This window comes from Trachinotus anak, unplaced genomic scaffold, assembly GCF_046630095.1.
Source record: "Trachinotus anak isolate AG129_WGS33_773 ecotype Australia unplaced genomic scaffold, CSIRO_AGI_Tana_v1 ptg000021l, whole genome shotgun sequence".
NCBI classification, from domain to species: domain Eukaryota; kingdom Metazoa; phylum Chordata; class Actinopteri; order Carangiformes; family Carangidae; genus Trachinotus; species Trachinotus anak.
This window is the reverse complement of record NW_027273872.1, coordinates 12360252-12373280: the sequence shown is the minus strand read 5'-3', so window position 1 is coordinate 12373280 and position 13029 is coordinate 12360252. Positions and strand designations below refer to the sequence as shown.

Genomic DNA, 13029 nt, shown 5'->3' with positions numbered 1-13029 from the left:
TGCTCCTCTAGTGGTAAAGACCTAAAAATAGCAAAGTTGCATCTAGATTTTCTTCACCCAACCAACAATTTGGCTTCCTGCTGTATTCCTGGTGTGTGAGCATCATGACCTCCAAGGGGCGCTAGAGTGACTGTAGACTTTATTAAAACGCTACCACTGCCTTTGATTTGTGTGTCTGCACAAGTGTATGTCTGACTGCAAAGGGGTAACATAGGGTCGGGAGTCGTCTGGTCAAAAACATAAATTCAGGATTTCTTTGGAAAATGGATTTTAGCGACCAATCAAAAGGCAGTTTGTGCATGTATGTTTCATGTATATCTTATTGTGTGAGTTTTGATCTGAGTATGCCTTTATTCCTATCGCTATCTGTACACGTGTGTGCGTTGTCTAAGTGTTGGCTGCAGGTGGGCAGCCTTCAGAACAATGTTCATACACTCTTCAGTCTCTTTGAACAGAGCTTTGATGTAGAGCAGCTGAGAAACACACTTTAGGATTACAGTGATATTTCATTTGGCCAGAGGCCACACACACACACACACACAGTGTCAGTGTCAACATCAAACATCTGAGACCTAGCTTTAACATGATTTTCAATTTTGCTTCCTCGTCTTTTTGACAATGTCTTTATCATGTTGTTGTTTATGAGTTCAAAAACAATATTCATTGTTCCTTTTGGCAAATCCTGGTAGTTTTCCATCACACCTTCAATGCAAATGCTTGCTAATATTTTATTGATTCCTTCCCAAAGTATTTCAACACTTCTTCCTGGCTCTAGTTGAGTCATTGTTTCCAAATCTCAGGTACCAAAAGAAGAAGTGAACACTGTCGTAGTCAAGACATCCTGAATAATCTCACAATTTGGAAGTGTTTCTGATTAAACAGAGTGACGTGGTAAAGCTCAGAAAAACGTCCCAAAAGTTTCGAAGAACTTCAGCACAAATAGGTCCTAACTATGTCATTTGTTGCTTATTATATTGAAAAATTCATTACAATTAATTGCTAGCGTAGCTTTGAGCCTTTTTCGTGCCTGCAGACGCAGATTAACTGAACACACACAATAATGTGAAATTTGTCAACAAGCAGGAGGATGAGGTGTCTCAGAAAATGTTTCCTCACACAGCGGGCTCTGGATTCCTGCGTGCGTCAGGATTTTATGAGATTTGTGACTACAGGGACATTTTCACAGCTGTAAGATTTTATTTTTAATTCTCCTGTGGCGGTTTGTGCTTTGCTTGCTGCCGTTTTTCAGCTCTTTTTTTTTTTTCTCTCTGCGACTCCTTTCTGCTCTGCTTGGCTTTTGGGTCTGATGTTAGAAGCTTGTTAAAGTCAAAGTGCACCTCAGCCTCAGCTCCCCTGGGTGAACATCTCCTCATAAATGGAGCAGGGATCATGGATCGCTGCTCAGGCCTCCTCACCTTGTAATATTGGTTCACAGCCTTAGGAGAAGAACACTTGACCTTTTCAGGAACATTATATCCAACATATTGACTCGAGAACTGTGGCCATTATAAGTAACTTTAGATAATCAACTGAACGCATTACAAAATCTAAATGTAAATTTGGGATAAATGCATCAGCCAAATTGGTAAAATGTACATTTAAGTGTGCAGACGGAGACTGCAGCAAAATGGAAAGATGTGTGCTTATGTGTTTTTATACATGAAAGAGTGCGATGAGGTCAGCCGCAGCAGTCGGGCTTTGTTCATCAGTATTTCAGCCAAAAACTAAATCAGGAATCACAATCAATCCCACATCTAATTCCTTGGTGCTCTGATTCTTTTCATTAGCATAACTGGAATAATAATTTTGACAATCAGGGAGTCCAGGCAACCAAGCCCAGTCAATAAACCTTGTGCAAGTTAACCTTTAATAGCAAGTGTGCTGAGTGCCAAACACAAATTAATTTAAATCAAAATCAAAACCTGCAAGCCCACAGATCAATTAACCAGTCAACCAATGAATTAGCCTCAGTTCGTCCCACTTCTGTAGCCTAAATGCCACTGAGACATTTGAGACTGCTGCATTTTTACATTGGAGTCGCAGAAATAAGCCACTGTGGAGAATAAATACAAGTAAAAATATGAAAGCAGGTTATTTAAAAGCACCGCAGTTTTAGCAACATGCCCCTGGGCTATCATGTCTTTCATGCCACCAATACAGAATTAGAATATTCTGATCAAATATGAAAAATAATATCTATAAATTATTATTAAGTTCGTCTACCAAAGTTTCTCACCCAAAAGGTCACACCTGACAGGCCAATAACTGATCTGATTGTGATTCTCCTCATCCTCTCTATTCATCTCCAGTTGTATAATACAATATGATCACAGTCCAGATGAAGACATGGCACCATATCTGTGTTCTTCTCACAGGTAGCTACTCAAACACAAAGATATTTCAGCTATGTCAACACAATTTTGTTTTATACCGGTTACAATTTCTCAAGGTGACCTCTTGAAATGACTTGTTTTGTTCCATAAACAGTACAAAACCTAAAGATATTCAGTGATATTAAGGAATATTTGGCCTGTTTCTGCTTGAAAAATGACAGTAGTCAAGGACAAATCAGTTAACCACACAAAAAGAAGACGAACTCTATTCCCCGTCCACCATAATACAAGTGGGGTCTGCTCCGAACTCCTAAAAATTGCGACACAACAACTTCCTGTTGTCTACATTCAAAGAAGACAGGGATGTGTAAACAAAGCAACTGCACAATGAAATGGTACTTTTCAAAGAGTCAATTTTAAAGGCACAATAAAACACAAAGAACTAAAGCAGTGGAATTTTGACATGATTTAAACTATTCACAAAAATGGCAACAGATAATAATTCAGACACACAACAAAAGTCAGGGAAGCGCAAACACAAAGACCTAAGAAGTACAGTTCCCTGTGTTTCAGCTTGAGGAAAGCGCCTGAGTCTTATTGGAGGTGAAGGCAGACTCCACCACCCTGCAGCCTCTATGCATAAATAATAAGGGAATACATTTGCTTTCTCACATTTTAGGAACTTAGCTGATGCTCTTATCTGGAGTAACGTGAAAAGAGGGGACAGGCAGAATGAATTCAACTCCAATAACACCAACTTCACAAGAAAAGAATAGCAAAGAGAGGGAAAGGTCAGAGTCGGAGAGAACTGAGTGATATTCCTGTAAAAGCTGAAAATGAGCATCAACAACAGAAAATGTTCAAGGATATAAGACCTTCAGAGGCAGAGTGAAAGGATTTCATCAGAGGAAGAAATTAAGTGTGTAGCATATGGTATTGTTAGTGTGATGTATCGAAATGCTTGGTCATATTGTTAGGTTTGTTGTTCAGATATTTCCAATCTAATTCAGGAAACAGACTTTATATTATGTGGGAAATGTTTGCTACTTAAATGGACTGCTAAATGGTAAATGGACTGCTTATATAGTGCTTTTCTAGTCTTATTGACAACTGAAAGCGCTTTACAACGTGAGCTGCATTCACCAATTCACACAAACAGTCATACAGCAATTACATCCACACATCAAGTGCTTCTAACATTCACACACACTCATACACTGATGGACAGCCATCAGAGGCAATTTGGGGTTCAGTGCTATGCTCAAGGACACTTCAACATGTGGACCGGAGGAGCCAGGGATCAAACCACCGACCTTCGGATAAGTGGATGACCTGCTCTACCTCTAGCTAACCATGGATAAATCCAAAATGAGAAAGGCTCGGAGGAAAATAGAGAGTTTAATCCCGCGTGGACAGATTCATGTGCTTTCACTGCCAACAATGCCGCCTTACCTGTATGCTTGATATGTGGCAAGAAATTAGCAAAGAACGAAAAATGTAATGTTGAAAGACATTTTCAGAACAAGCATACAGCATTTGCCAGAAGATCAAATTAGTTGGAAAAATTAAAATATAACTTAGCTTCAGACATGTTAATTACACGTCAGACATGCTAACGTTAGCTTCTAGTTCAGACAGACTGGTTATATGTTGTCAAGCAAGAGAAAACTGTTTTGATACGCAAAATAACAGAATTTTAATCGTGATAAAACATGCGATTAATCACAATTAACTATTGAAATTCTGCAATTAATTGCAATTAAGAAAAAAATGATCATTTGACAGCCCCAGTTATGAAACACAAACTAAGGTATTGAAAATATATATACTGTTTTATATCTGTACCATACCTTGGTTATTGTATCGGCACTGAAACAGAAATGTCCCATCACCCCAGCCCTAATCAACAGCCCAAGTCTTGATGATATCAGGTCATTTTCATGCTAGGTTCATTAATTTGAGTCTGATCCTGGTCCCTCTGTTTTAACCTTGCTCACATGCTTTCATAGTTATGTAGTCTTGTTCAGATCCATGGGCCATTTACATGCTTTCCCCATCAAAGTGCAGGTCTTTCTATCTAGTAACAGTAGCCAGTTTGACATCCACAGGTAAAATGGACAATACATAGATGTGAAAGGAAAACACGAGCACACCCATCATCATCATCATCATCATCATCATCATCATCATCAAGCCAGTCATACATCAGAGAGGCATTTTCTCTGCTCTGTCTTCCTGCTAACACTGGATGAATGTCAGCAGAGTATTAATACTGTAAACAGACCTGGCTACTGCCAAGCATGGTGCTGTTATACCACAAATACTGTGCCTACAATTTTCGCTGAGAGTGAGAAGCATAAAGTTTTAAAAACCCACAATCACCAACCAAGCATTTGTTACAGGAGCACCAACCAGAGGATGAGACACAACACGCATGCAGATATAAGTACTTAAACTTTTGTCAATATTGACAAGCTACACATCCTTGGGTCAGATAGACTCTCCACAATTCAAATGTTCAATTCATTTTACAGAAACTGAGTACAAAAGTATATTTAATTCAGATTTGCAGGCATGAGCAAGATGGTGAAACAGTGGTGACTCCCTACCTTTGAGGCGGTCGTGAAATCCGAATGTCTGTCTTTTCCCAAATTATTTATATTCCTTTAGTCCTGCTGCTGAAGATGCAGAAACTATTATCTGTATCAGTAAAAACTGAACTAAGCAGGTGTTGCAACTGACGAAAAAAAATGAAAAGTCAAACCATGTCCCAATTCTACCCTTAGTAAGGGTTGACGAGATCATGGTTAAAATTCGAGCAAATTTTACTCTGCTTCATGTGACACATATTTCAGTCATCACTGTCATATGTGACATCTCTCTTTTCTGACAGTACACATAAACTTTGCTTTTAATAAACATTGCTGTCTACAGCCATTGAACAGCTTACACTTCACTCATTTATCTGAGATTCAAAGTGTATGTTTATGCTTCAGGCATATTTTTTTTTCCCCAATTTGGGAGCATTTTGTTTTTGACCTGTGTGCATATCGACGCACACACCAAGAAAGATAAATATATATCGACAGTCACAGCAGCAAAAATCTATTACAAACTAACAACCCATCCATTAATGGAGTTCTAACATTTTCCAACACACTGTCTGTTTTGTTTTTGTCTGAATGACGTTGTCACTGCTCAACCAGAGTCTCTCTGTGTTGTCTGACTGCCTGAGGTGAAACAACAAACCAAAACACACACTCATTCTCATCCACACTTCTCTCACTGTGTGTCTCTCTTTCCTGCCCTCTGCCCTCCCTCTTTCACATCCTTTTCTCTTTTTGTACTCATGAACTCTCACTGCCCTCAGCTCACCTCTGAACCACACTCTGTTTTCTGTCTTTCTGTTTCTCTGTGACTTCTCCCTCTCTTTAACACTGGCTGGTCCATAAGACGCATTTATCATCCACCTACTTCTCTCATGTTATTTTGCCATCTCCTCACTTAACAGTAATTCCCTCCACGTGACAAACAATAGGTTGTTTGCCACGTCCATTTCCTGCAGCGAGTGGAGTCTGATTGTGAACTTTCTTTTGTCGTCCTAAACACAACTCTTTCTCTATGTTACTTTTTTTGTATCAGGCTGTAAACATTATTTCTGCTGTGAAGTTGGACATTTTAACAAGGGAGAGTATGGGGATTGACTCACTGTTGGAGCCAGACTCTAGTGGTTGTTAGAGGAACTGCAGGTTATAGCACTTAAGTGTTGGCTTCTCTTTTCAGCCGTGGAGGTTGCTGGTTGGTCTACATAATGGCTGGCTTTCCACCCCGCCTTCGTGTGTGGCTGTTCAGTACAGCTAGACCTAGTTTTGCCTGGAAATGCCGTGATACAAACTAGTTTTTTATGAGCGTACCCTGGCCTTTAGGCAAATTCACTGACCTGGTTAAAGTAAGGATTATAGCTGTTGTAAAAACAAATCAGCATTGACTGAAGGTAGAAAAACTGGAAATGGAGGTCTTCTGTGTCAAAGTCACACTCATTGCTGACACAATCATCCACCCTCCGATGATCACTGGCGGTGTATCTGCCATAATCCACACAGCCACAAGAGGTCACTTTTTCAGAAAATGTGAACATTCGTCGTCTTAAGCGTTCAAACAAGTGATCAGTGCCGGCCTATTTTCTGGAGACTCTTTAATGAAGTCTAGGTGCAGTAAATATGACAAAAATCCACTGCATGCCACATTTTTTACAAACATGTTTATTAACTGAATCAGTTAGTTTTTACCAATATTGATACTCTCTTTTGGCTTCTTCTTTATTAATTGCATTTGGTATTTTTATATTTGATATTTTCTTATCTTTAAGGCTGAAACAAATAGTCAATTAATTGATTAGTCCCTGAAAATAAATCAAAGTTTTAAACAATACTTGGGGCTTTTATGTCTTTAGAGAGTCAACAGTGGAGAGCAGACAGGAAATGAAGAAGGGGTGAAGGTCTGACTGCACTGGGGAGGTTGTAATTACACGGTCGTCCAGGGTCAACAGGAATAATAATAATCAATTAGTAAAAATGAAGTTATTTCTTGTCTCATCTCTTTCCTTTCTTGATTGTGTGAAGCCAAAGGTTAGACATGAAAGTGTCGGCAGGTTCATCCACTGTGTAGATATAAATATTCACACACTGATACACACACACAGATGCTGGGGGTGGCACTGAAATCAAACATAGAGCTCTCCTTCCCCTTTCACAAAAACACAATTTGTGTCCTGAATTCCTCATCATCTCTGGAATTGCTCTCATTCCTCCACACTGTCAGCTCTCACCGTCCTGAATCCTGTGAAGGACGACGTGATATCAGAGCCTGGGTGTGTTTAGCTAAAGCTGCGTTCAGATGCAGATCTGACAGCGGGGCTCGTCAAGGAGTGAAGGTAATTACCTCTTTTTCAGCAGCTCTGACGCACACAACAGGGCTGAGGGGATCGGAGAGATTTCCACCTCATTCTGAGGCTGCTGAAAATATGCAAATCATGTCTTCTGCCCCAACACTGCATTCTCATGTTTGAATTAGTCTGTGTGTGTGTGTGTGCGCTGGGTTAATACTTGGTTAAAATTTCAGGCAGCTAACTTATGTAAAAGAGAATTTTCATAAGCATAAATTTTTAAATAGGGTCAGGTCTTAAATAATACCTGGTCTCGTCACATAAATAAAAGATGAGAGAAAAAAATACATTGTGCAAAACTACCTGCTCAATAATGGGCTACATTCCTGAAGCGTTATTCCCATCAGTGCTTTAACAGAGTCAAGCCATAATCCTTCTGCTGCTGTATGTTTCTTTTTCTCTGAGAACATGATTAAAATATAAACTGATATGCTGTTAGATTTTGGTTTGAATATAACTGTTTAATTGTCCCTTGGTACTTATTACACCTTATTATACCAAAATCATAGCAACAATTTTTATTTTATATATTTTTATAAGTTTTATTTTTCTTTAAAGAAGTTGGGTCTTCAACATATACATATACACACACACACACATATATATACATATATATATATATATATATATATATATATATATATATATATATATATATATATATATATATATATATATATATATATATATATATATATACACACACACACATATATACATACACACACACATATATATACATACACACACACACACATACACTAACACTGGTGAAAAACAAGTGACCAATCAGAGCTTTGTAGGAAGGATCACTAATGGGGAGGTTGTCTTCATGTACCAGAGCCAGAAAAACAGCATAAATGACAATAAACATAGACCGACACAGCTGATCAAGCTGTTGAGAGTTGACTTAGAGAAATTAAATCAGCACATTCCGTCGATCATGATGAAAAACATTAACTTAACATCTTCTATTAAACACCACCATTGCAAATTACTCCCATAAAGAAATTAACAGTCAGAATAGGCTGAATAATGAAGGGAAATGAATGGACAATAAGACTATTCAGCATGCTAGGTCAAAATTTGTGTTTTGTAATTCTTCCTTCAACCCAATCAATCAAAGGTTGTCATCAGTGTTACACAACAAAGCCTTTAACATAATGACTACAAGTGAGAGACGGGCCAAAACAAGACACAGCTGCTTACTTCCTTACTTTTCCCTACAAGATACGGACGTCACTCTGCTCCCCTCAATGGCATAGAGGCTTCAGCCCAAAACAAAATCATTGATGCAGAATATCTGCATATGTACATTCTTTATAGAAGACTGTAGAAGACTTCTTCTGCAATCAAAAGTAATGAGGCTTGTGGGTATATTACACTCAAAAATGATAAATTCCATCTACCCAAGAACAAGCATGAGGAACAGTGAACTGTACATGACAGAGTAAAATAAAAAAAAAAAGCACATCACTATGTCTTCAGTTCATTGTTGAGAGAAGCATGCACTACTCCCCCGCCCAAAAAAAAAAAACTGTGAGACAATGCTCAGACTTAAGCTCTTGAAAGACATACATTAATCATAACATAACCCCCTACCCCCACATTCCACAGCTTTGTGAAGCTTTCAACCAATTTCATTTCACTGTTTTGATGAGCTGATCCATCAGGTTAAAGTCTGACAGCTTTTACCGACCGATGAAATAAAACTGCTCCCAGCAGCCTGATAAACACAGGAAGCCAAAATAAACAAGTGACATGAGCAGGTTGAAAACCAAAAGAGAGCAAGATATTTTCTCAAGCTTGAGAAAGCACTACTGAACACTAGACTTACTTTAAACAGCTGGGTTAAAGTTGGATTCTGCATGGAAACCTCTGTGCTAAGATCACTGTAAGAATTTGAGAAGTCTGGGTTTGTTGCAGAGTTTGTTCTAAAGTCTACATTCTGCCCTCCAGTGGACAAAAACACCTAAAAACCACTTAATGCAGCTTTTAGTGCAGATGCAAACTGGAAAATTGGCTAAAAATTAAAGGTTCCATATTGTATAAAGTGAGACTTTAATGTCTTTTGATTATAAAGCAGGTCCAGGTTCTATATTAATACTGTGAAAGTATCAAAGCCTCAGCCCACAGAGAAATGCACACAGCCTGTATTCAGAAACCGAACCTTAAAACGAGCCGTCAGGACTTCTGTAACTTTGTGATGTCACAACAAAGCAGTCACTGCTCTCAGCCATACTCCAAGCCTGATCCCCCTAGACCCCATGTTCAGCCTTGCAGCATTTGGTTTCTCAGAGCCCCTTTCTGATTGGCTCACTGACCTGTTGATGCTAAAGCTCCTGAGAGAAGCTTGAGAGAGGTGATAACTCTGGTTTTTAGTACTTAAAACCATAAATATATCCTCTTACGTGCATCAAAACATCAAATGAAACATCCGAAAAGTGTAAAATATGGAACCTTTAAAGTAAATGAAGACAGTGTCCTACCATTGATCCATGTTGCTCACAAGCTCTGGTTAAGTTGTTAAATGCGGACCTAATCCAGCACAACATGAAAACACAGTTAGTGTTTTGTTAGTTATTTTCTTTAACTGATCCTAACTAATCCACACTTGCGTCACACAGTACATCAAGGTAGCCCACTGCCCTCCCCATCGCTTCCTCCAGCTCCTCATCTGGGCTTCTTCTGAGGCATTCCCAGGCCTCATTTAAAGTCTCTCCAGTGTGTTCTGCATCTTCCCCGGGGGTCCCCTCCCAGTTGATCACACTTCATAAAATGTCAAAGCTTATGACAAATTCTCCCCGAGTTGACACAGCCCAATAACACTGGGGAACAATTTGAAAAAAAAAAAAAAATTCTGTTGAGTTAGATTTTTATGCTGATTAAAACTAAAATTGGCATGCTGATTCCAAAATTGCAGTCAGTTTTTTTCTAGCACGTCAAGTTTTTTCTCCACAGCTTACCTTCCAGATAAGCAAAATTCCACTGATTAGCTGTAGTAAGACTTGCCATCTGATTACGATTGGACTCATCAACAGCTACGTGGCAACTTGTTTGTGCAGTCACAATTGAGACAGTACAGTGAGAGGTGTGTGCAGCTCCCAATAGGTCAGTACTATCAATATCTGCAAACAGAAAGCTAGCATCGTAGGAATTAAGAGGATTTGTGCTGGCTTTTCTCTTAACCTTGTAACCATGGGCATACCGTTGTAAGTTCTATTTCATTTTATGCTGTTTTTTTAGTTTTCAAAGCTTGTAACTATTCCATCTTAGTGTTTTATTTACATAGGTATATATTTCCTTTGTTCCAGATCATGTCTGCACACAATTATAATTACAGTAGCCGTACCCTTTGTAAAAACAAAATAGTGTTAAATAAACATTGCAGTCATGCCTGTTTCTTTCATATTTCATTGTATGTCAATATTTGTAAATTTTTATAAAACAAGCACATATCTGTTAAGTGCAGTATTTTTCATATGTTTTAAGAAAACAGGGATCCTAAAGTTCAAAAACTTGACGTGATAGAGAAAAACTGAGATCAGTTCTGGATTCCGCACCCAAAAATTAGTTAAAAACAGCTGTCAGACCTAACTCAACAAAAATTGTGTTCCCCAGTGTAATTTTTTTTTTTTTTTTTTTGAGGAGTTGTCTCTGATCAGCTGCCAAAGGAAAAACATTCCATAATACCATGGAACAAAGAGCTAATTTTTACTTTTATGAGGCTGTGACCAACTTTGGACATTTTACTTCATAATTGACAACTGATCAATTAATTAATTAAGTAATTAATTCCACCAGTCCATTATTAGTTACATAAGTTTATAAAAGTAAAATTTAGACTGAAAAAAAAAAAAAGCAAGTCCCATTTATCCTGGCACATAAATATGCATATTCACAACCATGCATTGTTTCAAGGTTCTCACACACACACACACACACACACACACACACACACACACACACACACACACATGCGTAAGTACTGTACACACACTTTCCAAGAAATGCAACAGTAAAACTCAAGCTCTGCATGAAAGCAAAGCAATAAGAGTCGATATAGTCACGAGCACATCTGGAGAAGAGCATCTCCTTGTCCTAGTGTGAGAGAGAGATTCACATCAGCAACGCAATTCAGAAGAAGTGGACAGCTGCTGCTGCCGACCAATGATTTCTATGCACCTCTTCTAAAGGGGAGCATCTTCTTTTTCTGATGCCCCTGTGTGCACTCCTGACTGTCAGTGTTTTGTCCCAATGCAAATAAGGCCTGTGCATGTGCACATCTGCATGACTTATGGAAGCCAGAAAAAAAAAAAAAGATTTTAGCTAATTTAAAGAAGGTGGAAGAGTCCTGACACTCACACTGACGTATAACTTCCACCCTGAGTGATCTGTAAAACTGCGAGCAGTGAACGTGAGACTGTGAACTGTAAATGATACAGCTGTGATCCTCTGATCATCATATCAGTCAATTTATAACGACACACTGTACCTGTACCTTTGATCAAGGCACACTGATTCACTGCATGTCTGATCCATAAATATTACATAACCATAACAATCAAAGCCATTAAGGAACTGCAGGTAGAACCAGTCCAGTGTAAGCTTCAGATGTTTCAGATACAAAATGACATGAGCTGGTCTGTGACAGGCAATTTGTCAAGCAACGGAATGGAACAAATATTATACAGCATTTAGAGATGCAAGACAAATTACAGAGGAATATAACAATTAGGTTAATAGATTGCAATGTCATCTTGACAAGTCTGAAAAATCATACCATCTTTACTGCTCAGTGTGTTTCATTGGCATGGCGTGAGTCATTTTGTAATAGTGGGTGTTGTCAGGTTCTCTTTGATAGGAACAGAGGATATCTCCCTTTAGGATAAAACTCAAGTAATTCAAGTAAAAAGCTGCTTTCGAAACAGTTTCACCTGAAGATCTTTTCCAAAGAAAACACAAGCAGGAGCTGCCCTCGCAAAAGACCAGCAGAGCGATAGAGGAAAAACCACATATCTATATGAAAAAAAAAAAACTAAATGAATTAAATGAGAGCAAAACCTAACTCTTCACTAAAACCCACGATAACCCGACACTTACTTTCCATCAGCGGCCGCTCACTCTCAGGCTCCAGCGGGTCTCTCCAGTCCACAGCCTCCTCCTGCCTCACGCAGCCAACATGTGACAGCTGACAGTCAGTCCGCCCCGTGGATCTACAGCCCTCCTTATCGATAGATTATCGCTGATCGGGAACAGCGACGCGGCAGCCCTGCCTGCCTCGCAGCTCCGGAATCACATGTATGGAAAAGCGTGTGATCCACATCCAATCAGATCGATACGAGGCGGGAAACTGGACTTTCTACACGTGGAGGTCAAACGACTCCCGGGCATCACACCCACGCAATAGGCTACCTGTCTATTGCTTTTACACGCTTTCCACTCAAGAGTCAAACCAAACTTTGGCAACTCGGCACGCCACGGGGACTCGCGCTGTGGATCACAAGTTCTATCACAATGATAGTGTAAAGTGCCACAAATTCTACCATCATAATAAGGAATCTAATTATATTGTTAACCGTGGGGGTGGTGGGGGGGGGGGGGGGGGGGGGGGGCACTTCTAGGTGACTTCAAACTGCAGATTACAGAAGGAATACGAATATTGAAATAGATCAGTCACTCGGGGAAGTCACACTTCCTCCGGTTTGTGAGCGTCACCTTCCACAGAGGTCGAGTTCCCACTAGGGACAA

General features: G+C 39.3%; 1 protein-coding gene across 2 annotated transcripts in view; it reads right to left on the bottom strand.

The window, feature by feature from the left end:
* Positions 1–12767, bottom strand: part of htr4 (5-hydroxytryptamine receptor 4) — a 147535-nt gene extending 134768 nt beyond the window's left edge. For both annotated transcript variants that reach the window (XM_071458103.1, XM_071458102.1), the window contains exon 1: positions 12382–12767. In XM_071458103.1, coding sequence (XP_071314204.1) covers positions 12382–12388 — 7 coding nt within the window. In that variant the 5' untranslated portion in view covers positions 12389–12767. The remainder of the gene's footprint in view (positions 1–12381) is intronic.
* Between the last annotated feature and the right edge of the window lie 262 nt (positions 12768–13029).